This window comes from Sinocyclocheilus rhinocerous, unplaced genomic scaffold (genome assembly GCF_001515625.1).
Source record: "Sinocyclocheilus rhinocerous isolate Xijiao unplaced genomic scaffold, SAMN03320098_v1.1 scaffold478, whole genome shotgun sequence".
NCBI lineage: Eukaryota > Metazoa > Chordata > Actinopteri > Cypriniformes > Cyprinidae > Sinocyclocheilus > Sinocyclocheilus rhinocerous.
In genome coordinates this window covers 993784-1018141 of record NW_015651483.1, presented here as the reverse complement: position 1 = coordinate 1018141, position 24358 = coordinate 993784, and the positions used below count along the sequence as shown (strand labels likewise).

The 24358-nt window shown below is 37.3% G+C and overlaps 1 protein-coding gene and 1 pseudogene across 5 annotated transcripts in view; both read right to left on the bottom strand.

Moving 5' to 3' along the window:
- Window positions 1-2389: 2389 nt before the first annotated feature.
- On the bottom strand, window positions 2390-10512 carry LOC107712875 (secernin-2-like; annotated as a pseudogene).
- A 1451-nt stretch (window positions 10513-11963) lies between these two features.
- LOC107712873 (SUN domain-containing ossification factor-like) overlaps window positions 11964-24358 on the bottom strand; it is a 66136-nt gene continuing 53741 nt past the window's right edge. For 4 of the 5 annotated variants that reach the window (XM_016518243.1, XM_016518245.1, XM_016518246.1 and 1 more), the window contains 8 exons: window positions 23512-23596; window positions 20813-22045; window positions 20641-20728; window positions 19434-19538; window positions 19190-19338; window positions 18615-18706; window positions 17069-17124; window positions 11964-14435 (listed from right to left, as the gene is read on the bottom strand). In XM_016518243.1, coding sequence (XP_016373729.1) covers window positions 13968-14435; window positions 17069-17124; window positions 18615-18706; window positions 19190-19338; window positions 19434-19538; window positions 20641-20728; window positions 20813-22045; window positions 23512-23596 — 2276 coding nt within the window. In that variant the 3' untranslated portion in view covers window positions 11964-13967. The remainder of the gene's footprint in view (window positions 14436-17068; window positions 17125-18614; window positions 18707-19189; window positions 19339-19433; window positions 19539-20640; window positions 20729-20812; window positions 22046-23511; window positions 23597-24358) is intronic. The other variant, XM_016518244.1, reaches the window with a different exon arrangement.

Sequence of the window (24358 nt, the reverse complement as noted above, 5' to 3'; positions counted from 1 at the left end):
ATAAATCCATTTTTAAAGACCATTTTTTGGGCCTAATATCTTGAATTTTGGAGCACATAACTGCATGGACTACATAGTTCTTGTCCTGCATCAGGTGTGAAATATAAGATGATGTAACATAACAGGTCTAGGGGCGGGATGGGTGAGTTATATTTTAATCGCGTTATTTTTCCATAATAAATTAATTAAATTAACACTGTTGCTGTGATCTGCCTGACATTTTACATCATAAAGAGGATTTAGAATGATCAAAAGCTTCTCATTTAATATTCAAAAATCTGCCTCTCTCTCGCGATGTTGATTGGTTGATGAGGATGGCATCTTTTAAACTATCACAACTCAGATTTTTTAAAATTATTGTAATACATTCCTTGAGGTTCACTTGATGTTAACAAAACAAACCCTCATTATTATTTTCAACCCTCATTCTGAACCTTTGTCCGAAATGAATTAAGGGGTGGCTCCAGTAAAAGACCAAAAAAACTGATCTATTATATAGATCAGTTGTACCAACGTCCCATTAATAAGTGTTTAAAAAAACATTATCCATGTCACTTTTAAAAAGCATTATGAAATTGTTTACTTACGGATTGCAATGCAGCTGCTGTCAGATTCAATACAATTGGCTGCTCCATCTTTTAATGTTTCTTTGTGTGAACTCTCCATTACACTGTACCTGCCTTACAACACAATCTGCAGTCAAATGCCTCGAACAAACACACGATGCGATCCGGGAGGCCTACACAATTAAAAATAATCCATCCGCTCCTTCCCGATACTCGTGTCCTTCCGAAGTCTGAACAGAAACACAAATGTATGTACTATGCAGGCGTAAGCGACTAAAGGCAAGTGAGCATGGCCTATGGTGGGACAATGTGATAAAATGATTGGTCGATGCCTTGTCATATCCAAATAGTGGCTAATAAAGGTTGTAACTGATCTCGGGTTAGTTTTATAATTTAGTTTCAGTTTTAAGTTAACTGATAGATGCTAGTTAATTGTTCTAATTGGCCTACTTACCATGGGTGAGATCACACAAATCAAACACTATATTATATGAGGACTCTTATTTAATGGTATTTAATTATTTGTATATTACATAGGTTACACTTTCTAGAAAACATTATAAAAGGTGTTATAACCACTGATCTATAATAGAGAATATACTATATAGATCAGTGGTTATAACCTACGCTTTGACTGTGTTTACGTTGCATCTACACCATAGACTGTATAAAAACATGGACGTAGTGTCTGTGACATCACCCGTAGGTTTCCGAAGAGCGTTTTTGAAGCCTAAAGTAGGCGGAGCCGGCCGTCGCCATCTTGGCAGCGCGTCACTCCAGGATAATCGAAAATGGATAAAGAGGCGGGAGCTGGTTGCTGAAACCACGCCCACCTAGGTGACAGCAGCGGCAATCCGCCTGTCACTCAAGTGGCCACGCCCTTAATTATGCAGAACTTTAAGGCTTAATATAATTTAAACGGATGAGTTATAAAAATTCACCCCCCACACAGTTGTCATGAAGGGCAAAATTAGCTATATAGACCAAAACCACTTTTTGTACCAGGCTGTAAACATTTTTTTCTGCTGTAAAGTTGGGCATTTTAACATGGGGAGTCTATGGGACCGACTCCCTTTGGAGCCAGCCTCTAGCGGCCAGTCGATGAACTGCAGTTTTAGTTACTTCCGTGTTGGTTTCACGAGAGAGAACGAGAGGTTGCTGCTTGATCTATGCCCTTTTGACCAGCAGGTGTCTTGATATAATCTTGATATAGTTTCGCGTAGCCAGACCTTCAGACTAAAACTAAAGACTAAAGGCTGAAGGTCTGAAATCCATGGTAGCTTTCATTGGCCAAGGCCCGCCCATGAGGCCATTTGAACAACCAATCACAGTTCGATTCGTTCAGCGTCACGTTTCGGGGCGTGGAAATGTCGCCACAATAACAGACCGATGTGTAAAACTCTCGGACATATTTTAAAGGTTCTATGCCGCGAACTTTAAATATTTCACATACTTTTGAGAATCCAGCGTTTAGTTGATCCTGATAAGCACTCGTCATCACAGTTGTAAACACGAAGGCTTTCTTCTTTCGTGAGGGGGTTTGGCGTCACAGCATCTTTGTTTCCAGGCGTAACGTTAAAGAACGCGACACACGTCTCCCGGAAATCCTGTATAATTCAACCAATCCGATGACGACTTCGAAACTCCTGAAGTGTTTCCACTTTTGTGTCCCATATGCATCAGACGTTTAGCCAAGGTTCCGTGGGAGTGACATCTGAGGCTGAGACTAATCTTGATATGATGATTGTTTTGTTTGCTAGCGTTGAAAAGGTTATACTATTTTTTCTTCTATAAAAGCACAATGATGTAGGATGGCTAATGAGTTTTAGTATGTATGAGCTAGCTTGAATAGAACTAGCATAACAATAGCAGACTGCAATAAACACCAAATGGACAACTTACATTTTTTATATTCACACATAAACCTGGTTACAGCAGTTTGGGCCGTTTTCTGTGCTTTCCTCCACTTCCATTTCAAACATCCATTAGGGTGACATGAACTACCCATGTTTCAGTAAAAGATGCCAGACATTTTGAATCATTGATATTTTATTATGTTTCTCCTCAGAGGGTCAGTCTGGTAGCTGAGCCCATCTCTTACAGGAATGAGAAGTGTTTCCCCTAACATCTCTTCTCTCACACATCTACCCACAGCACATACACACCTTAGTAATCTATCACAAACCGGTTAATGAGATGCGTATATGACCGCCCTGTGTGACAATTACACATGGTTATGGTGATCCACTCACATGAACATCTAGTGTGTTTTTCTACAGTTAGTGTGGCATGGACATCACAATTAGTTTGCCATGGCATCAGGGGAACTAGGAGAGCAGGATTTGAGCAGGCAGGAACCTGTGCGCTCTGGACTGTCTCTCTCTCTCTCTCCAGGCAGATCAGCAAGCACTAGTGACATTCACAACGACAACTGCAAAACAGCCACAAGTTACAGGCAATATCAGACAGTGGAAGTCACAGGTCAGATGTGTGAGAGATACGCTGACATTTCTCTGTTTACCTGCTCTGTCTCACTGGTAGAATTTGATCTCGGCATCCACGCAGTCGAAGAACAGATCCCCGAGTTCCTGGCCCTGTATCTCCCCCACTTAGCATGGCCTCGATCTCCTCAAGACACTGAGACTCCAGGTATCTCATAGTCTCCTGTAGAGAGACTCCAGCATCCTGACACACACAAACACACAGGGAATATTGCAGATTCAGTGTAAATTAAGCTCAGTGAGAGCAGTTGTGGCATAATATTTGATGATTACAAAAATAATGTCCACTTGTTTGGCCTTTTTAGGAAAAATATGGGTTACAGCAAGGCACTTACAATGGAAGTGAATATAGTTAAACTATTGCTGTTAAAATACTCACTGTTTCAATAATATAGTCACAAGACATAATCAATACACATGTTAACAAAATCCCTTCTAACATTTTCTGTTATATCTAGTTATATCCAATTTTACAACTTTGTTGCCATGAAAACAATCTGCCATAACCAATAAAACCCTAAAATGCTAAAAATAATTTAAACAGCTTTAAAAAACATTTTTTTTAATAAAATTAAAATCTATTATAAATTTAAAAAGGGCCCCAAACCACTTCCATTTTAAGTACACCACACTTAAACATTTATTTATCTGTTTGTTTGTTTGTTTATTTTATTTTAAGAAATTGAAGGACTATTTTTCTTCTTGGTAATTAACATTATGCCACAATTAATGGTGCTGACTGAGCTTAACTTGTATTGAATTGAATCCAGAATATTCCTTTAAACACCTGTAAAGCCTGACATTAAATAATAGTCTGAAAAATCAGAATAAAAAAAAAATTAATTAGTAAAAAATTGGTGCAGTTGCTGATATTTATGTGGCCAAACTGTATAACAAAATTCTGATTGTAAATAAAATCTGTCTTTATAACAGTATAGCAGACTACTTATATAAAATCAGTTGTCACTCTGTATCTCCCTAATAATATGTCTTAAGATAAGTAATTATGACATTTAGATGCTTAGTTTTATGATCAAAGCTCTGTAGTTTTTATTGTGGGGGAAAACATATAATGCAATGCAATACAATGATAATTGACAGATGTACAAATAAATGTTCCTTAAAATTCTGATGCATCATATTTGATTCTCATATTTAACATTTTTAACTAAAAATGGGCTTAAATAAAGTTGCTTAATTCCATCTTTTTTGATCATGTTGGTAATTTAGAGGCTTTAGAAATTTGTGTATCAAATGTGATACAATATGCTTTATAATTAATGTTCAAAAGCTTAAGAAAACAAACCAAAAAGTATTGGTAATTTTCTCAGACTTACAGGACTGGTCAGTGCCGTCTGGTGGGCTTTGTACAGCTCGTGTTTGCGGTCCACCTGGTGCTGGAATCGAGGCTGTGTCCTAACAGGATCGTCTGGGCCGTACTGAGGAGACATTACCATGTTGACGGACCTCACGCTCTCCGAGAAGATAAAAGGCTTGAATACAGACCTGCAAGAGAAGGATCAAAGTGTGACGAGAGTGCCCTGGCAATGTAGGTTTGAGCGGATCTTTCAGGGTCACACCTGGAGGGGTCGGGTGTGGCAGTGAAGAAGTGAATGCAGGGCATGTCTGGGTTGCGCAGGAGGATGGACACCATGCTGCCTGTAGTACAGAAGCCCTCCGAATCCATACAGATCCCGCTGGCCTTGTCCCTCAGGATGCTCATCATCACCAAGCCTGTGGAGAGGAAAAAAACTGTGTTGGCAGGTACATATGACACAGTTAATTTTACATAGACAATTTTAAAAGACCTTCTTCAGACATTACAACAACATATGATCAAATGTCATATTTCAGGTATAAACTGGCATAGCAGGTGTGTTATATTGCAAATAGGCTAGCATAGATAACCATTCAAAAGTATGTTTTTGATACAAGTCCCTTATGCTTATCAAGGCTGCATTTATTTGATCACTGTAATTTATTCCTGTGATGGCAAAGCTGAATTTTCAGCATCATTACTCCAGTCTTCAGTGTCACATGATCCTTCTAATCATTATAATGTGCTGATTTGCTGCTCAAGAAACATTTATTAGTATTATAAATGCTGAAAACAGTTGTTGTGCTGCCTAATATTTCTGTGGAAATCATGATACATTTTCTTTCATTATTCACTAATATTTAGAAAGTTCAAAAGAGCACCATTTTTTACAAATCTTTTTAACAGTTTAAATGTCTTTACTGTCACTTGTGATCAATTTAATGCATCCTTGATGGAAAAAAAGTATTAAAAAAAAAAAAAATTCTTACTGACCCCAAACTATTGAACGGTAGTGTAGATTATATGATGACAAATGAACCTCTAAAACCGGCAAGTCAGAGTAACATCTGTAATTGTGCAATTTATGTATTTCATCAAAAAATAATTCAAAAAAAGGCATGCATTGCATACCCAAAAGAAAAATGACATATTCTATTAATTGTAATAATAAAACAAAAATAAATAGCATATTTGTATTCTATAAAAAATATATAAGGTATAAATTAATGTATTGTAATAATTATAATGTATTATAATATTATAATATGAATATATTATAATCCAAAAAAATTCTATTGAAAAAATATATATATATTAATTGCAAGTAGTGATATTTTGAGCTACTGGAAAAACAAAATCGTTATCTCAAATAGAACTAGTTGCATGGTAATTCAAGTTACATGATTCAATATAAGCACTACATAGTTACATTCACCACATTCAATATATAAAATACACAGTATTCTTATTACAGTAAATTATTAGAAACTGAAAATGACTAAATATTTTAAGTAAATCATAATGTCATAATAAAAACGTTTTAGTTGTCTAATAATTGCTTTAAAAAAAGCAATAAATGTAAGTGCAGTGTCTAAACAGAAGATGGCAGTATTATATTTGTATATATTTTAATAAATCTACTCTTCAAAAGAACAACACTCTGGATAGCAAGAGTAAGAATATAACTCTGCATCTTACTGCAACCAAAACACTTCAAAAACACACTTCAGAAACCTAAATATAACATTGAAGTTCCCTGTTGTAAACACAACCCCACTCCTCAGTCATGATGGCAGAGTAAAGCAAACGTACCGTTGTGCTGCTGGAGCAGGGCTGTGCCGCCCACATACCGCTGCTTGGCCATTTCCATCCTGGCGGGGGGGTTGTTAGGGCTGAAGACAGCAGAGAAGCTGAAGTCCCCCTCTCCACTCCACCAGCCCTGAGCCTGAGCCACAGCGCGCAGCTCCGGATGCTCCGCACAGATCTCAGATCGTCAGCTGGTTAGAGATGTTCTTGACTCCCTCTGACAAAAGAAAGAACCTCTGCTTTATTTTTAGAGAAGGATTTTTTTTAGATACAAGACTGTTATATCAATACATTAGATGTGTTATCCTGATACAGCTATTGTACATAGATATACAATTACAAATATTTCTGATTTTGAAAATGTTAAAACAAAGTAACATTTCTAAGCGAAAATATTAGTACATGTATATAAATAATATTACTGAAATAAATGAACTTTTCCACGACATTCTAATTTATTGAGATGCACCTGTATATTATAATATTACACATTTATTACATATATATTTGGGCTGTCATTTTAACGCGTTAACTTAATTAGTTATGAAAAAATAACGAGATTAAAATATTTTAAAACAGTTAACACACTGGCCCCGCCCCCAGACCTGTACGTCATCTTACACTTCATATAGTTGACTGTTGACAAATATGATGCAGGGCTCCATAAATGCAGTTATGCCCTAAAATTCAAGATATTGGTGCAAAAAATGACCCTGTATGAGTTTTTGTCTCATATCATTTGATAAGCTATATCACACGAGCAGGGAGAGCAGTATTACACAAGTGCTGATTTTGTCCCGAATATCATAAGTTTAAATGTGATTTTATACAGCAGTTCAGTAATAAGAAGTTGATATTGTGTTTTATTTTAAACACAATATTATGTGTTTTTGCACAATTTTGCAGAGAACATATTACCTTTAAAGCCATAGCAGAACTGTTGTGCGTCTCCGAGCAACACAGCTGTTTAGTTTCTGAATGAATCCGCGTTTTGAACGAATCGAATGAAGACATTTACCGCCACCTGCTGGCAGATTAAGTTGCTTATATAGAGTATAATTTCATAAATAATAATAATAACATTAAAGGGTTAGTTAACCCAAATAAATGTAAATTCTGTCATTATTTACTCACCCTCATGTCGTTTCAAACCTTTCTTTTGTGGAACATAAAAGAAGGTATTTTGAAGACTGTTGGTAACAAAGCTGTTTTGGTTACCAATGACTTTCATTGTATGAACAAAAAATACTGAGATGTTTCTCAAATTATCTTCTTTTATGTTCCATAGTTAATGTTAGGCTGTTGTAGTCTAAACGTTTATGTGTAATACATTTTTATTTTGAATCAAATAAAATATTTGTTTCTTTCTTTCTCATTTAACACAAAAATAGCTTTAAATAATCTTTTGTGGGTATTTTCACAGTCAAACTTATTTTGCAATTAATTAATCGACACATCATGTAATTAATTAGATTAAAAAATGTTAATCGACTGACAGCCCTAATATATATATACATATATATAGTTCATAATATTTAAGTTAAATTTACTTTATCAAATAAAGTACGAGACTTAGAAACTTAAAAAGGTTTTGGCACTTGCTGTGAACACACACACACACAAAAAAAAAAAAATCAAAAGGTTAAATGCTCCTGAAAGAAATGGTGTACTGTACTGTTCATGGTAAGAGTAAAACATGTTTTGGAAAATATATTTTATATAACATTTTAAAAGTGTTTTTTTGGGGGGCATTTTCCACAATAATACACTTAAACTTCTATTATTTTTATCTTTAGCAATAATCTATCAAGTGTCTTCTTTAAGAGACCAAATTTATCATTTACCATATTCACTTATTAACTTTTGTTGTAATATTAACTTTTGTTTACCAGGATAAAACATAAATGTCCTTCATTTTGGATCTTTTCAGACAGATCGTGAGAGAAACACACACACACACACTTAACCTGTGAAAACGCATTCACCACTGACCATGAATCATCTTTCCTTCCATCTCACCTGTGACTTTCTGTGCAGCCCAGAGTTTCCCAGCAGTCTCTAGGACCCAGGCTTCCTGTCGGTCCACTAGTAAGAAGGTATTATGGTAGCTAAAGGGTTCGGCGGTCTCTCTGCAGGCTCCGCCCTGACCGTGCTGCTCCAGCAGACCTGTGATCACATTCAGAGCGGCCCATGCGCTGTCCCCGCGCTCCAGACCCAGCCTCGACACACACAATATACATCAGCTGATCAATTTCAAGTCTAGAAAGCAGGAAGATAAAGACGTTTGCTTGTTTTGAGCTCACCGAACCAGGTCCATTCCCAGCAGAGCTTCTTCTGGATCCACAGGCTCCTTGGTCCAGACGGCCTCATTCCCAATACACACCCCTTGTTCATTAGCCCCCATCTCAGCCCCCCAGAGCCAAGCGGGTCTGCTCAGCACAACCGCATGAGTGTGCTCTGCTTGAGGAATGGAAATGTATGTGCACTACATGGAAAAGAGAATCACCTGTAAATCATCTATGGTTTAGCCACAACTCCAAGATTTTTGCTCAGCAACCACATATTTGGAGGAGAAAGGGGAGAAAATATGAAACCTATATTGAAATATATTTTAAATAGAAAGTAGGTATTTTATATACCAATATTGATGAAATGAAAAAGTCAGTTCACCTCCACTGTAGATCCGGGAGCGTGTGAGGATGCAGGGTAACACACCAGCTCCTGCACCTCATCTCTCGGCCGGTCAGAGTTCTTACCAAATATCACATAATCTTCTTTTGAGCCCGGAGGCAGAGATACAAAACAGTCACATGACCGAGGCGGTTCAGCCATCCTATATCAAATCAATGCATAAGGATCAATGCGGTGGATCATATTCAAATGATAATAACATACCTATGCGCAATGGAAAGAATAGCAGTATGGAAAAAGGACTGAAAATATGACATGTGTAGGCTTAGATACCTAGTCCAAAAAGCTGAAATTTTTTTTTTAATAAATCTGGAACAGATTATTTAAATGTGACCGACTGACCGTGGACCACAAAACCAGTCTTAAGTAGCATGGGTATATTTGTAGCAATAGCCAACAATACATTGTATGGGTCAATATTATCCATTTATTTTTCTTTTATGCCAAAAATGAATCATGTTCCATTAAGATATTTTGTAGATTTCCTACCATAAATATATCAAAACTTAATTTTTGATTAGTAATATGCATTGCTAAGGACTTCATTTGGACAACTTTAAAGGCGACTTTCTCAATAGTTAGATTTTTTTTTTTTTGCACCCTCAGATTCCAGATTTTCAAATGTTCTAACAAACCATACATCAATGGAAAGCGTATTTATTCAGCTTTCAGATGATCTATAAATCTCAATTTCAAAAACAATTGACCCTTATGACTGGTTTTGTGGTCCAGGGTCACAGATGTTCAATAATTCAAATACTCGATTCATTTTAATTTTGGAATTTAAACACTGCCAAAAATCCAACTGCTAAATATAAATATTCCAAATAATTAAACTATTACTTTAAATATTCCAACATAATACAGAATAAAATGTTGCAGGGGCACTAACAGAATTTATTTTAAAAATTACATTTTATTTAGGTTTTTATTGAAGAAAAAAACAACACATGGAGTCCGAGTCTGCAGACTCGTGGTCAAGGGTCATTTTCATTGGTTTCTCCAATAATAATGACTGCGTATTAAAAAAAACTGAAAACAATTTGTTCGTTGTTGGCGTCAAACTGCTTCATAACAACAACAACAGTAATAATATATATAATAATAATACGCATTTATTAAAATGCAATACATAAAACCAAATAATACTAAAAACTAAAAGTCCTGAGAAAGCAGGTTTGTGTAGCAGCAGTTAAACGTCCTGCGCTGACAGGAGTGCTGTGAGGATTACTGTAGTGTTAAGTCTCTTATCGCCTGACCTCCATTTCACCGATTCTTCCGCTCCGATCTTCAGATGCACAACACAATCAAAAGCTGCTTTTAAGATCTGAATGCAGTGTTTCAGAAGAGAGGATTTTAAGATCTGATAGTCTATTGATGGCCTGTGTGTCTGATAACGGATCATCAATATAAATATGCAATAAAACACATGCATCAAAATTAACGCGTGACAGCCATGTGCATGCTTAATTTGGCTTTTAATCTAACTGTCTAACGCACGTTCGAGTGTATTTGATGAAGTTATTATTACCTTAATAAGCTCCAGATCGGTCAGCGAGCCTGTGAGAGGCAGGGCTGAGACTGATCAACCTGCTACGGCACACACTTCAAAATAAAAGTCCTCTTAACACAGCGACTCCTATCTTGGTAAGCTTGATCTGTGTGAGGCAGGGAAGAGAAGAAGGATGCGAATGATCAACCTGTTACCGCACACACTTCAAAATAAAAGTCCTAGACTCCACTGAACCGATATTATTTACATATTAACCAGAAAGTTTGCAACAGCAAAGTGTTTTGACATAGTATTTTGAAGAACACTTTATAAGGACGTATAATAATCCACAGAACTGTTTTTGTTATTATTTTGGAATAAATGTAAATGCTTAAAAACACTAAACTGATGAGATTTATACTTGGTTTTAATAAATATAATAATTACGTTAATGTAAAAATAGAATATAAATTTTTATTCTGGTAGTGCAAAACTTTTGAACAGAATGAAGACATTTTTCTTATTTTGCCTAAATATCATATTTTTCATTTAGTACTGCCCTTCAGATGCTACAGAAGATACATGTTTCCCAGAAGACAAAATAAGTTAAATTTACTTAAATTTTTGCATTAAATTTTCTTAATGCATGGTTTTTCCTTCTGGAGCATCAGTGAGCGTTTGAACCTTCTGTAATAGTTGCATATGAGTCCCTCAGTTGTCCTCAGTGTGACAAGATGCATCTCAAAATCATGCAGTCATTGTTGGAAAGGGTTCAAATACACAAAAATGCTGGAAAACCAGAGAATTTGTGGGACCTGAAGGAGTTTTTCTGAAGAACAGCAGGCAGTTTAACTGTTCAAGACAAACAAGGGACTCATGAACAACTATCACTAAACAAAAAAAAAACACAGCTGTGGATCATTCAGGTAACAACACAGTATTAAGAATCAAGGGGATGTAAACTTTTGAACGGGGTCATTTTTATAAATTCAACTATTATTTTCTCTTGTGGACTTTATGTAAACATCTTTTATGTGAAATATCTTATTCGGGTCAGTAAATAAACAATAGCATGCATTTTGTATGATCCCTCTTATTTTGGTAAAATAATTAACATTTTGCAGATTCTGAAAGGTGTATATAAACGTTTGACTTCAACTGTATATACATTTGAACAGTTTTTTTTTTTTTGTAATCGCACATGCCATCCACTAGTTAGGTGGCTACAATTACACAGAAATGGACCAATAATCATCACCCAGTGAGTCATATATATAGTCAACTATATATTACTATGTTTTTGGACTTTGTCTTTAAAACGCATTAAAATGCAAACATTCATGTCATTTATAGTGTAATCCACACACACATGCCAAACTGACTGCATTCAGCTTTATGGATATATCTAAGAAAATCTGGATAAAAATCTGTGCAACTTAAGGCTTTGTAATAGCTTATATGAGACAGAAAACCACTGATATAACACAAGTTGTGTCACTGTACCACTATTTTATGTCTATATGTGGTATAGCTGCTTTCATAGGTTTTAATGCTTGTACTATAGTGTGAAAGTAATAAAACGCACTGAATAAAGACAACAAAGTGTTTTATTTATAAATTCACAGTTTCTAATGGCACTACACTGCTGTAGTTACAATTGGAAAAACAAAATAAAATCAAATACTGTGCAGTTCGTCCTCACAGATGATGAGATTTCATTTGGGCGCCACCTAGCGGACGTTTAAATAAATCAGGCATCCGCCACTAGAGGGCGCCGTACTAAGGAAAGCCTGGGGCGAAAAAGCACTTGTACAAGGTGTGGTGTAGAAAAACAAAGGCATGTGGAGTTCTCCAAAGTGCACAGGAGAGACACACGCAGCGGTCTCTACTCACTGGTGTACTGGAAAGAATCATCAACATACACACTGAAGAGAAAACATCCACAAATTCCACAAGCATATATCAGTTACCATTCAAAAAGGAGAAAGGTAGTGAAACATTTTAAAGTGAAACATGTAGCATGGAAATCACAGAGATGGTCCATCGCATGCCATCCCAATCTTTCCCTTTTATTGAAATCGTGATGTGAATTCACATTCTCTAAACCCCACAGTCTGATTAAAGGTCAATGATGGGATCTTATGCGTGAAAGAAAACACTTACAATCTTACACAACACAGATCTGACACAGAAACTCCACTGGGATGTCAAATGGTCTCTTGGATGCATTAAAAACAACTAAGAAAGCAGCGAACACACACACACACACACACACACACACACAGAGTGTGTTAAGAGGGACATGGCGTGTGTAAAGAGAAGATGCTGGACACACACACACACACACAATCTTTACACGTACATGACAGGTAGGACAGACCAGACGGCTGCTTTGCTGGACTCGTGCATAATATTTGCACAACAACGAGAGCTCGGCCGTTTTTACGATTCACCTCGAATCCAGTAACCCAAAGCTCGTCCGAGGAAGAGCAAATCACATCCAGAAGCTGAGCCAATCAGATGTTACGAGCGTTTGAAGGGATTTATCTGATGCTTCATTTGATTTGAATGCAAAAAAAAGTTTAAGAAGTCAAAAGCTGAATCCAGCTTTCTCAAATCACAGAGTGTGCAAACTTTAGAGAACAGGAAGATGTTGTCCGTACCATTTGTGTGTATCTGTAATAAATCTCTTACATGGAGGTTGGGGGGGCCACTGTATCTCATATATCACATGACCGTGATCTCATAGAGCCCGGGTTACATTTAAATAAATAAATACATAAATAATTACCACTAAAATAACAATGTCCCCTACAAACTCCCCGTGTATATTTAAAGCGTGTAAAAATGTGTCTTTTTTTTATGACGGCTCCACTGAACATGAAGAAAATGAGCTGTAAACATGCTTGAGATGCTGTTGGGTGCGTCACAATGTGAACATGTTGATATATGAATGTGTGTGAGTGTGTGTGTGTGTGTGAGAGAGTGTTCAGGCCCAGCCTGGACTCATTGGTCAAACTAGATCGTGATTCGAATAGTACAGAAAAAAAAAAACTTAATTTGGCTCTAAAAGAGAAAATGACAGAATTAACATGGACTGGATCTGTTTTTCATTCAGCTCTGTTCACTGGATTGAAGCCCTGTGCTATGTGACATCACTGGTCCCACAAACCAACCACAGACAATGACTGGCGTACAGTCACACACACTCACATGTACAATTACATATCCAACCAGGAAGGAAAAAAGAGTGAGTGAGCCTTAAAGGGACAGAGAAAGAGGAAATGGAGACCCGAGGGTCATGTTAGAATGTTGTGGGTCTGCCATCTGTAAATCGGCCTAAACTCCTGGTCACGGTGACGCAGCGCCACCTCTGCAACATCAAACCAAGTCTCATTCATACTTGCCAATGTTTATCAGTCAGAACTTCCCCGAAGAATAAAAAATAAAAAAAAACTATCCTGATTGGATAAAAAAGGCACATAACCAAAGTTCAGAGAACCAGGATGTAGTGAAGACGCCGTCAGGATCAGCGCTCGCAATGAAATTTCGAAAAGCTGGAATAAGAAAAAGAAAGATGGTGGCGTGAAAGCTCAAACTCGTCCCGTTACAGCTGTCCTTCCGAATGTGGCCATGCCCAGGTCTGCCTTTCCCTTCATGAGCTCCTCCAGCGTGGGCATGACGGTCACAGGAAGTGGCAGTATCTCCCCCATGCGCCGGGCCTCCTGCTGCTCAGCGTTCTTGGACTTGCGGCGTTTCAGAGACCTCTTCTCCATCTTGCTCTTGGCCGGCGGCGGCTCGCCGTTGCACAGGGTGGGGTCGTGTCCGTTCATGGAGGGGGCGCTGCCGAAGGACTCCTCAGACAGTGTGGAAGCGGAGCTTTCGGAGCTGCCCTCTGACACACAGTCCCTGGACGAGCAGGTGGATGCGTAGCCGTTGCACATTGATGGCAGGAATTGAAGAGAAGGTGATGATGTTTCACCGTTAACACTCGTCGCTGAAGGGACGGAGGCCTGGAGCGTCTCCACTCTGTCCCCTCCTTTTGTCTTGCAGCGTTTCTTCTGAAAGACACAAACAGGGAGAAATGATTTAATGTCTAAATGATGCATTCAGAGAGGTATTTAAACACCTAAAGCCACGCTAACCGTCTTTGTGCTGAGCGAGTATAAACAAATATATATAGCGGCGAACACTTTATCAGACATTAAGAATAGAGAAATAGAAATCAAGAAATGACGGCACAACAATACAATCACTGATCACGTGATGATACACATGAGGGCAGAGAACACAAGGATCATTTGTGGAGAAGTTGAGGCCCGTTCACACCAACATAAATGTCTGGAGCATTTGAATGAACATCTGTTAATGCGTCTGTTCAGACGGACATGAAAATCTGCACGCAGTCATTAAAACGCAATTTTTTTTATTGCAAGGTGTTCTAATCTCTTTTCCATCACAGGGCAACAAAAACTGGCCAACCAAGATTCACTCTTTTGGTTGCATGCCCAGAGATTATTTGGCCAAGTGACAGCAAACAACATTGTCATTGTTAATAAAAAAATAATAACAAATTTGTTACTTGAAATGAAATAAATGATTATGGAAATAAATGTAAAAAAAATAAAAAATAAAAGTGGTAAATGTTGCTTTGGCAAGAAACTGAAATAATACAAGTTGAAGTATTAAAATAACTAAAAAATAAAACTAATAAATAAAAATGAAATACTATATAGACATAAAAAAAAAACAATAAAAATGATTTTAAAAATTAAGTAATTAAAATGAAAAATTAAGGTGAAAACAAAATATAAAAACTCAAAAACTATAATAATATATCAACGATATAAAAATAACACTGACAGAAGAATCTGAAACCAGCGTTTGTCTCTGTACTCTTGTATTTGGTGTTGCTTGATTAACACTATAGTGCAGTGCTTCTCAAAGTCCAGACTCCGGTCCGGATCCGGACCCAGAGGGAATTCAGTCATTTATGAGATAAAGGAAAAAATAAATCGACCAAACATATCAGCCAAAAAAATCAGCATCATATATCGGCCATCGGCTGCCCTGATTTCTAAATATCGGCATCGGCCAGAGAAAAAACCTTATAGGTCGACCTCTATTGCTGACACTTAAATTAATTGTTTTGCCACTTTTGCACTTTATTTAAAAAAAAAAAAAATGTTTATTTGTTATGCATGTTATGTATGTTTATTAAAAACAAGTTTTGTAATAACCAATTGTTCCAGTCCGGACCTTTGACACTGATGAAAATTCAGATTTGGACCTCTGAATGTAGACTTTGAGAACCCCTGCTATAGTGAATACAAAAATCTGAACAGCTGTTTAAAAACATTTAAATACTATCTGACTTTTTAGCAAAGTTGTATACCGGGGTATTTCTGCTTTTCTATGAGCATCACTTAATGTCAGGGAGTGAATTTGCATTTTTATTCAGCAGTCTTCCGTTTTTTTGCATTGATATGAACAGACAAATTGCATGTGAAAATCATACCAAATTTTTTAGCTGAACATCAGTATTGGTCTGAACAGGCCTTTACTATTAGATCCGAGCATAAAGTTATGCAAACAAAGTTATTCTTTGGGGAACAAGCTAAACCTTGACTAAAACCCTTTTTACAAAGCGGTTCTTTTTAATAAATTGGTCAAAAAGACACAAATCAGTCTTAAACTCGTGTGTTATAGGTTTGAATAGGTTTAATGACTTATTAAATGGGACAGTTATAGACTGACTAACTTTTCATCTCATACCAAATTTTTTAGCTGAACATCAGTATTGGTCTGAACAGGCCTTTACTATTAGATCCGTGCATAAAGTTATGCAAACAAAGTTATTCTTTGGGGAACAAGCTAAACCTTGACTAAAACCCAAGTCAAGACTCTTACAAAGCGGTTCTTTTTAATAAATTGGTCAAAAAGACACAAATCAGTCTTAAACTCGTGTGGTATAGATTTGAATAGGTTTAATGACTTATTAAATGGGACAGTTATAGACTGACTAACTTTTCATCATTAACATACATTAAACTAGAAATGAACTGTGACTGTTTTGTACTTAAGGGAGGTGGGAAATTTAATCAATGCAATTACTGACTGGATGTAAAAAAAAAAATGCTAAAATTGTAGTTTAAATTTATTAAATGGGACAGTTATAGACTGACTAACTTTTCATCATTAACATACATTAAACTAGAAATGAACTGTGACTGTTTTGTACTTAAGGGAGGTGGGAAATTTAATCAATGCAATACTGACTGGATGTAAAAAAAAAAAATGCTAAAATTGTAGTTTAAATTATGATAATATAATATTAATGTGATATTAAAAACAGTTTGTGTTTGGTATTTGTATAGAGTTGAGAACAATTGTTGTCATGTTGTTAAATGTAATCTGAATCGTCAGTCAGCAGAGAAACGGTTAACTTCACGGCCGGTCAGACAGACTAACTGGAAAGAGCTGCGTTCCAAAACACTCACTGCTCTTGGCATTTACTGAAGCATTTCTAATAAAGCTTTGATGTAATTAATACTGTTCTTGCAGATTGACAATCTAACTGTTAAACTGGAAAAAACAAAGACAAGAGCTGCTAAACAAGCAGTGAGTGGTTTTGAAACCCCGCCTCAGTCCCACTACTGTCATGAACACACAGCGGCCCAAACAAACTCCATACCTTTTTCTCTGGAGAAAACCTTAGAGGTTCTACAATGTACAAGTCATCAGGACCTACTAAAGAGGGGAGAGAGGGGGCAGATTAACGGAATGGTATGGCAAACAATAACACAAGCATGACAGCACTTGCAAGTAGTAGCACAAGTTACATACAGACACTTTCAAGCATTTTGTTTTCTGCTGTTCTTCATGGGTGCAACTGTTATTCAATTGTAATCCGCCTTGTGGTGTCCTATTTCACTCTCGTTTCATTGCCAAAAAAGTCTGCATGTGGCAACCATGGCTGCAGCATCAATTGTTAGCATAATGCTGTCATTTGCATGCATTTAAAAGTCATGTTTGATTTGCCTATCTGTATATGCAATACTTAGTAATCTATTAAATGTACCACATTTTTCCACTGTTACTACTTGCAAATGTCCAACATGTGCCAGCCAAAAGCATCATGTGCTAAAAATATCCAACCTCTGCCTTATGAACACAAACCACTGATGAGCTCACACACACACACACACACACACGCACACGCACATGCACACACTCACAATGCTGCAGCAAAATGTGGGAGGAAAAAATGGAACATGAAGCACAGGAAGGATCTGGCGTTTAAAGTAGTGAAGACGGTTCAGTTTATGCGGCTGAATTTGCAAGTTTTTCATATTAGTTTTTCTGAATTGTTCTTACATATTAGAATTGTCAAATTAATTACTGCACACATCACTTACAAATAAAATTACTGAAAATTATATGACTTTATTCTTTAAAAAATGTATTCTTTTCAATTAAAATGTCAAAATAATCAAATAATGTATACTGTGCGTGTAAGATTGAATGTATTTACTGTTACATTTACCTACGTTTTTGCACATTAAATTCAAATATTATAATACTTATTACATAGTAACTTTCTTATAGTTTTAAATATGTCTAAATATGGTGACATTGTCAATATGAAAAGTCTTTCATTTACTTTGAGAATCAATACACTGATTTCCAAGTAGCTAACTTTTTGTTACTTTTTTTTTTATTATAACAAATTACACTCAATTAACGGTTTTAATTGAGTTTTTGGCTTGTAAAAGAAAGAGTTTTTTGCTTAATACGTCCCATAAGATAAGACTCTGTTGACATTCAATTACAAATCCCACTGTGCTCCAGTATAGGTCACACTGATATTGAATTATGGCCAGACACTTTGGAACTTGTGACAGCTGGACCCAAAACTAGATCAAGCTGTAATGTGATCTGTGTGCTATTTAATCCAAAAGGCGTGATTCTTCTGAGAGCAGCAGCCAGAGTGAAAGCACACAACGTAAGCCACATGTTAAGCGGGAAGGTGTGACGTTAGTGGGCTGTGAGAAATGAATATGGTGGATTTGAGTCTGGCTGAAAAAGACACAGGATGTTAAGAACCAGAGCAAAACAATGTAAAACAATGTGAATTATATGAGAGAAGGGGAGGAGTTAGAGAAAAAGAGAGAAAGACAGAGAGACATAGAGAGAGCTCTGGCATCATAACTCTCTTCAGTGTCAAAGGTGACTCTTACCTTCTGACGTGGGCAGTTGAAATGACTTTGAACGAATGAGAGGACAAGAAACTCTCCGTTTCAGACTCATATCATCATATGAGGAAAAACACCTGAGAATGAGAAAGAGAGACATTAATCCTAAATATATTCTATGCAAGTGTCCAAATATAGATGCGAACTTCCTGATTCCTGATTGATGAATAGAAAGCTCAAAATACCAAATTATTTGAAATAAAAATCTTTTGTAACATAAATGATCAAATTTTGAATGGTAGTGTATGCTGTTACATTATTGTCACAAAGGGTTAACTTCAAACATCTGTGCTATTAAATCGGATATTAAATCAGTTTACATAACTTCAACTAGCTTGCTCAGCAAGATTGCTCGCTCATCAAAAGACTCATAAATCAGTCTTAAGCCCATGTATTTTCAGTTTGAGTTGACTCTGTCAAGCTGTTGTTCTGCTATAACAGTAGTTGACGTGACAGAAAACTGACTGCAGGGCCTCTAGAGAACTCCTTGCTGCAATCCTGAGAATGCATTGTGTTCTTGTATTGCGTTATGAATTCTGCACATTTGGTGTGTGTTATACCTCTTAGGGCTGGGGTAGTGGTTGCTCATGGGAATGGTTGAGCTAGTGTTGTGACTGGGCAAGCTCCTGCAGCACTGCATACAGAGCAGCAGACCCAGCGTCAGACACAGGATCAGAGACAGCACCAGGTAACTCTGTCTGTCAGACACCTACAACACACAGTAAACAATATGAATATACATTATTGGGTGGGCCAAACATTAGAAGGGGTAAGGAATGAGATGAGAAATGCATGTTTGTAGACCTCTCGCTGTAGCTGAGCAACTGTGGCAGATAGGTTCAGCATGATCCTGGTGGCATTCTCCAGCTGGCTCTGTAACATCTGTATAGACTCTGTCTGTTTCTGGTCCTAAATACACACACACACAGTTGCAAACAGTTATCCACGTTATCCGTGTAAAAAAAACAACAAACACAGTACATGCTACAGTTGCCCCCAAAGTTGTCAGTTTTCTTAGCCAGAAGGTGTCCAAGAACATTTTATTTGGATTTTAAACAGTCATTTACATTTAGTCATTTAGCAGATGCTTTTATCCAAAGCGACTTACAAATGAGGACAATAGAAGCAATCAAAACCAACAAAAGAGCAGTAATATGTAAGTGCTGACAACAAGTCTCAGTTAGTCTAATGCCGTTTTTTAAATAATAAATATAAAGAAAAGTAGATAGAATAGAAAAACAATAGAGAATGCTAGTGTTAGAGGGTCCTTTTTTAAACAAATATAAAGAAAAGTTGAAAGAATAGGAAAAGAATAGAGAATGAGAAAAAAACAAGTAGTAGAAACAACAGAGTGCAAGTGTTAGAGGAATATTTGATGGATAAACAATAGATAAAAGAAAAATAATCCAATAAATAAGTTAATAATCATATTTTGTCTTAGTTTTGATTATAAACCAGGTATCTTCATAAAATTACTTGATGACAGTTTTCTTTTCAATGTTGACACTACTGTTTAAATGTTTGGGATGTGTAAGATTTGGGATGTGTAAATTATACCACTAATAATTATAATAATAAACATTCCTTTAGCAAATTAGCATAATTAGAATGATTTCTCAAGGATCATGTGACAGTGACGACTGGCACAATGAATGCTGAAAAGTCAGCTTTAATATTACAGGAATACATTTTACTCAAAAATACAGTTAAAAACAGGAGAGAAAAAAATATGTGTGTGTTATTGCATTTTTGAGCCTTGGTGAGCATAAGAGACCTCGTTCAAAAACAAACAAACAAACAAACAAAAAAAAACTTACTGACCCCAACATATTGAATGGTAGTGTATTTTCCTATTGGAATATGATATTTGATTTAATACAGTGCCATTCACACTTTCTCAAATGTATCTAAGTGTCCAAACACATTATCCATGCATGTTGCAGTTGCCAGTATCAAAGTTTATAAAAAAGCCCAGCTCAAATTACTAATGTTCTGTGTGACTGATAATAACCTGCTCTTCTGCGATTCTGGAGGTGTTCTGCAGTTTGATGATGGTCTTGTTGAAAGCCCGTTGCATCTCCTCCATCTGTTTACGATACCTGAGAGACAGCAGAACGGCTCAATCAAACAATGTGGCCCACTATGATCATTTTAGGTTTGCTAGCATGTATCTGTGTTTTGACCTCTGGCTGAGCTCCTCCAGGTATCTGCTGCTGAGGGACATGTTCATCTCTAGTGCTTTAATCCTGTTATTCAATCTCATGAACACCGATTCCTTCTGGTTGGATCCGTGCACCTGATTCCCGTTGCCGTTTCCATTCCCGTGGCCCATTTCTGCCGAATGCTGCTGCTCTGCATAAAACTCTCCGACGGTGCGGTGCGGTAGCAGAATGTCATCAACAGTCTCCTCTTGTTGAGACAGAGGGGCTTCAGAAAGCTCTGGCTGGGAGGCCACAGCACTGTGGTGAGGATCTTCAATCCCTGCAGTCCTGCCGATATCCGAGGCCTCTGGAAGCGGGATGGGAAGTTCAGTAGGAGGTGGGATATCAGCGGGGCGAGTGTGGGTGGGCAACGGCTGAACCGTCTGCTCTTTGGTGGCGACGGGGAGCTCCAGTTTGGGAGGGTCCGTCTCTGGGCTGTAGGGTTCAGTGGTGGTGGTGGAAGAGAGCGGAGAGGAGGCGGCACTGGGAGAGAGGAGGCTGCTGGTGCTGCTGACAGGCGTACGGGTGTCTGGAATGTCCTCCAGGTACTGCGGACGCTGGTCCACGGGCTCTCCCGTGGGTAGGGACTCTGGGATGTTTTGGGTGGGGGTGTCGGAGAAGCTGTGTGGGGGAAGGGTGGAGGTACGACTGGGCTCTAACACAATGGTCTCAGGTGGGAGCTCCTGATCTGTGACTGCAGATTCCCCACTGGAGGACTGAGGCAGAGAAGCCACCGTTTCAGTAGGGGAAATCCTCTCAGCTTGTGCCTGAGAGGGCTGCTCTGTTTCTGGAAGTTTCTCAGAGGGCACAGGGGGCTCTTGGGTTGGGGTGGTGTCAGGGAGGGACTGCTGAGGGGTGGTTTGAGTGTCTGTGTGTGTGTGCTGTGCTTTGTGGCGCTGGTCTCTACGCTGGCGCTGTAGTGCTAATGCTGCTGAACAGTAGCAGCAGAAGTGTTCGTGCAAAGATGCCAAACAGGACAAAGTGGAGAGGTGGCCGCAGTATGTGGCGCTCTCCCGCTCCCACATCTCCTCTGTACTTTTCTCCTCCTCTTGCTCCTCCTCCAGCAGGGTCACCGTTGGCTGAGTGGCCTCTTCGTCCTCCTCGATGAGGATGACGATACGGCTCTCCTCAGGTTGAGGTTCTGAAGGAGCCTCAGGAACAGGAACCTCTAAGTCATCCTTCACTAGAGTGGGATCCAGCTCAAGAACATCCAGCCTGGAGATGTGATGACCAAGAATGTTAGTTCTCAAATCTCTCATTTCATTTTAAACCAAGGTTGCACAATGTTTGTTACTTAGTTATGAACACGACCACACAGAATGTGAGCTCCTCAGTTTACTGCAGAACTGAAAAGCCTGTCACAACTCAACTCCTTGCATGTTAATTTTTTAAAGATACAATTCATCCAAAGAAGAAAAATTCTGTAATTTGCTAAGTTATTTAGTTCCAATTCCATATGACTTAAAAGAACATAAAATAAGAAATTCTATGACCATGACAATGAATATCAATGAATGTGGGCAAAAGACATTTTAAACCAAAACTACTGAAAATTGTTTTCATTAAAGCTGGAATAAAATATGGATAACTAGATAAAACCTGATAAAAAACATACAGTGGAGGCAAAAATTATTACAACACTAGTATTTTCACCAGCTAAAAAATGGTTTTAAGTCAGTTATTTTTAACTTTTGCTGTAGTGTGTCAGTAGGAAATATCAGTTTACATTTCCAAACATTCATTTTGCTCCAGTCTGTCTGGAATGACATGAAGAAACAGAACAAACTGAGACAGACTAAATCCAGAAGAACTGTGGCAACGCCTCCAAGATGCTTCAAGAGACCTACCTTCAAAGCTACAGTACACACAGCTACACAAAGAAATATTTCAAAAGAAATAAAAATGATAAAGCAAATAAAATTACTGAAACATAACTAAAAATAAAAAATAAGGCTAATTAAAAATAATAAATATTTTAGAAGTGCATAAAATATTCACTGATAATAGAATGACTATAAATAATAATAAAGTACTCTTAATATAATAATGATATTCATTTAAGTTAGCTGCTGTGACCAGATCTTGAGAACCAGATCAGTCAGATTTGTGAATGAATTGTTTAAACCAATTTTATAAAGCAGACCAACCAATTCACTAAAAAGATTTTACTAAAAAGAATCATCTGTTCACAAATCAAAGCTATTTCTCTCATAAATAATGCCAAGTAGGGCAAGATTTTGCAATGAATATACATTAACATTTTCAATCAAAAATGTGTTTGTAAAAAAAAAAAAAAAAAAATTGAATGTGTTGAAAGGGTGTAAGGTACATTAAATGAGAGAACTAAATACTCCTCTATGAACTAAATATTTTTGGCTAATTTGATCAAGATTTTAGCTACAAACAAGAGTATTTTTACCATGTTTAAATGCACTCTGCATAATTCAGCAGATTGAGTCTGACTCTGAGCCTGGTTATGCGGCAGCTACAGTTAATTAAAGTTTTATAAGCTCGTACTGTATTAGAAAAAGGATTCGGTGGTTGATTTGGTATGTGAGCAAACAGTCTGTGCTGGAATACGCTGACTAGCTCGGGGCTCAGTATTGAGCAAGCATTTGTGGTTTTAATATGCTGGATGAGTAGGGTGTGTGTGTGTGTGTGTGTGTACGAATGAGACTCACGTAGAGGGCTGTTCAGTAGGTTCTGGCGTGAGTGTGGTTTCTGTTGACGCCTGGGTGACGTTTTCTGTCCCAGAGGAAACGTTTCCTGAGCAAGATGAGAAAAAGAACAAATTCTGACAGTGAGAAAAGGAAAAGGAGAATATGAACATTTATTTTCCATACTGCCCTTCCACAACACAAAGAGGGCTATTGTTCAGAGAAAAGCACCCAAACACAAATGTGCCCTTAACTTAGCAACAGGTGATGATCTCGAGAGCCTGGAATGGTTTAAATTTATCCAGACCAACAAGGACAAGGAAAAGAAACCCAGCTTTGGAATATCAGTCATTGTGCCACAATGGCATTTTCTGAATTCTTGTCACATACTGAGTCAGTCTTTGTGACAGTGAAGATTACATTATCTAGAAAAATGTGCATCAAAAATGGGAAGTTACTCTCTAATATGTGTTTGTAAAACTATAAGCCATGAGTGGAGTAGAAATCATCTAAAAGATTATGGATTATATTATTAGTCTGTTTCATGAATGTTAAATAGGGGACATAATTTTCACCCAACTAGTTTTCTGAAAGGCAGGTGTCATATTATGATTACCAACTGTGCATTTCTTCAATTGAACAACCGAACAACCTTTTAAAAGCTATTAAAATATAATGATTACTGGCCAGCCCTCTACGAACACCTTGGCAATTGAATCGCCATTGGCTAGTAAATTTTTTTGTTTACTCGCCAGACTGATAAATATATACACACACACACATACATACATATACATACACACATACACATAAACATACACACATATACACACATATATATATATATATATATATATATTTGTTTGTGAAA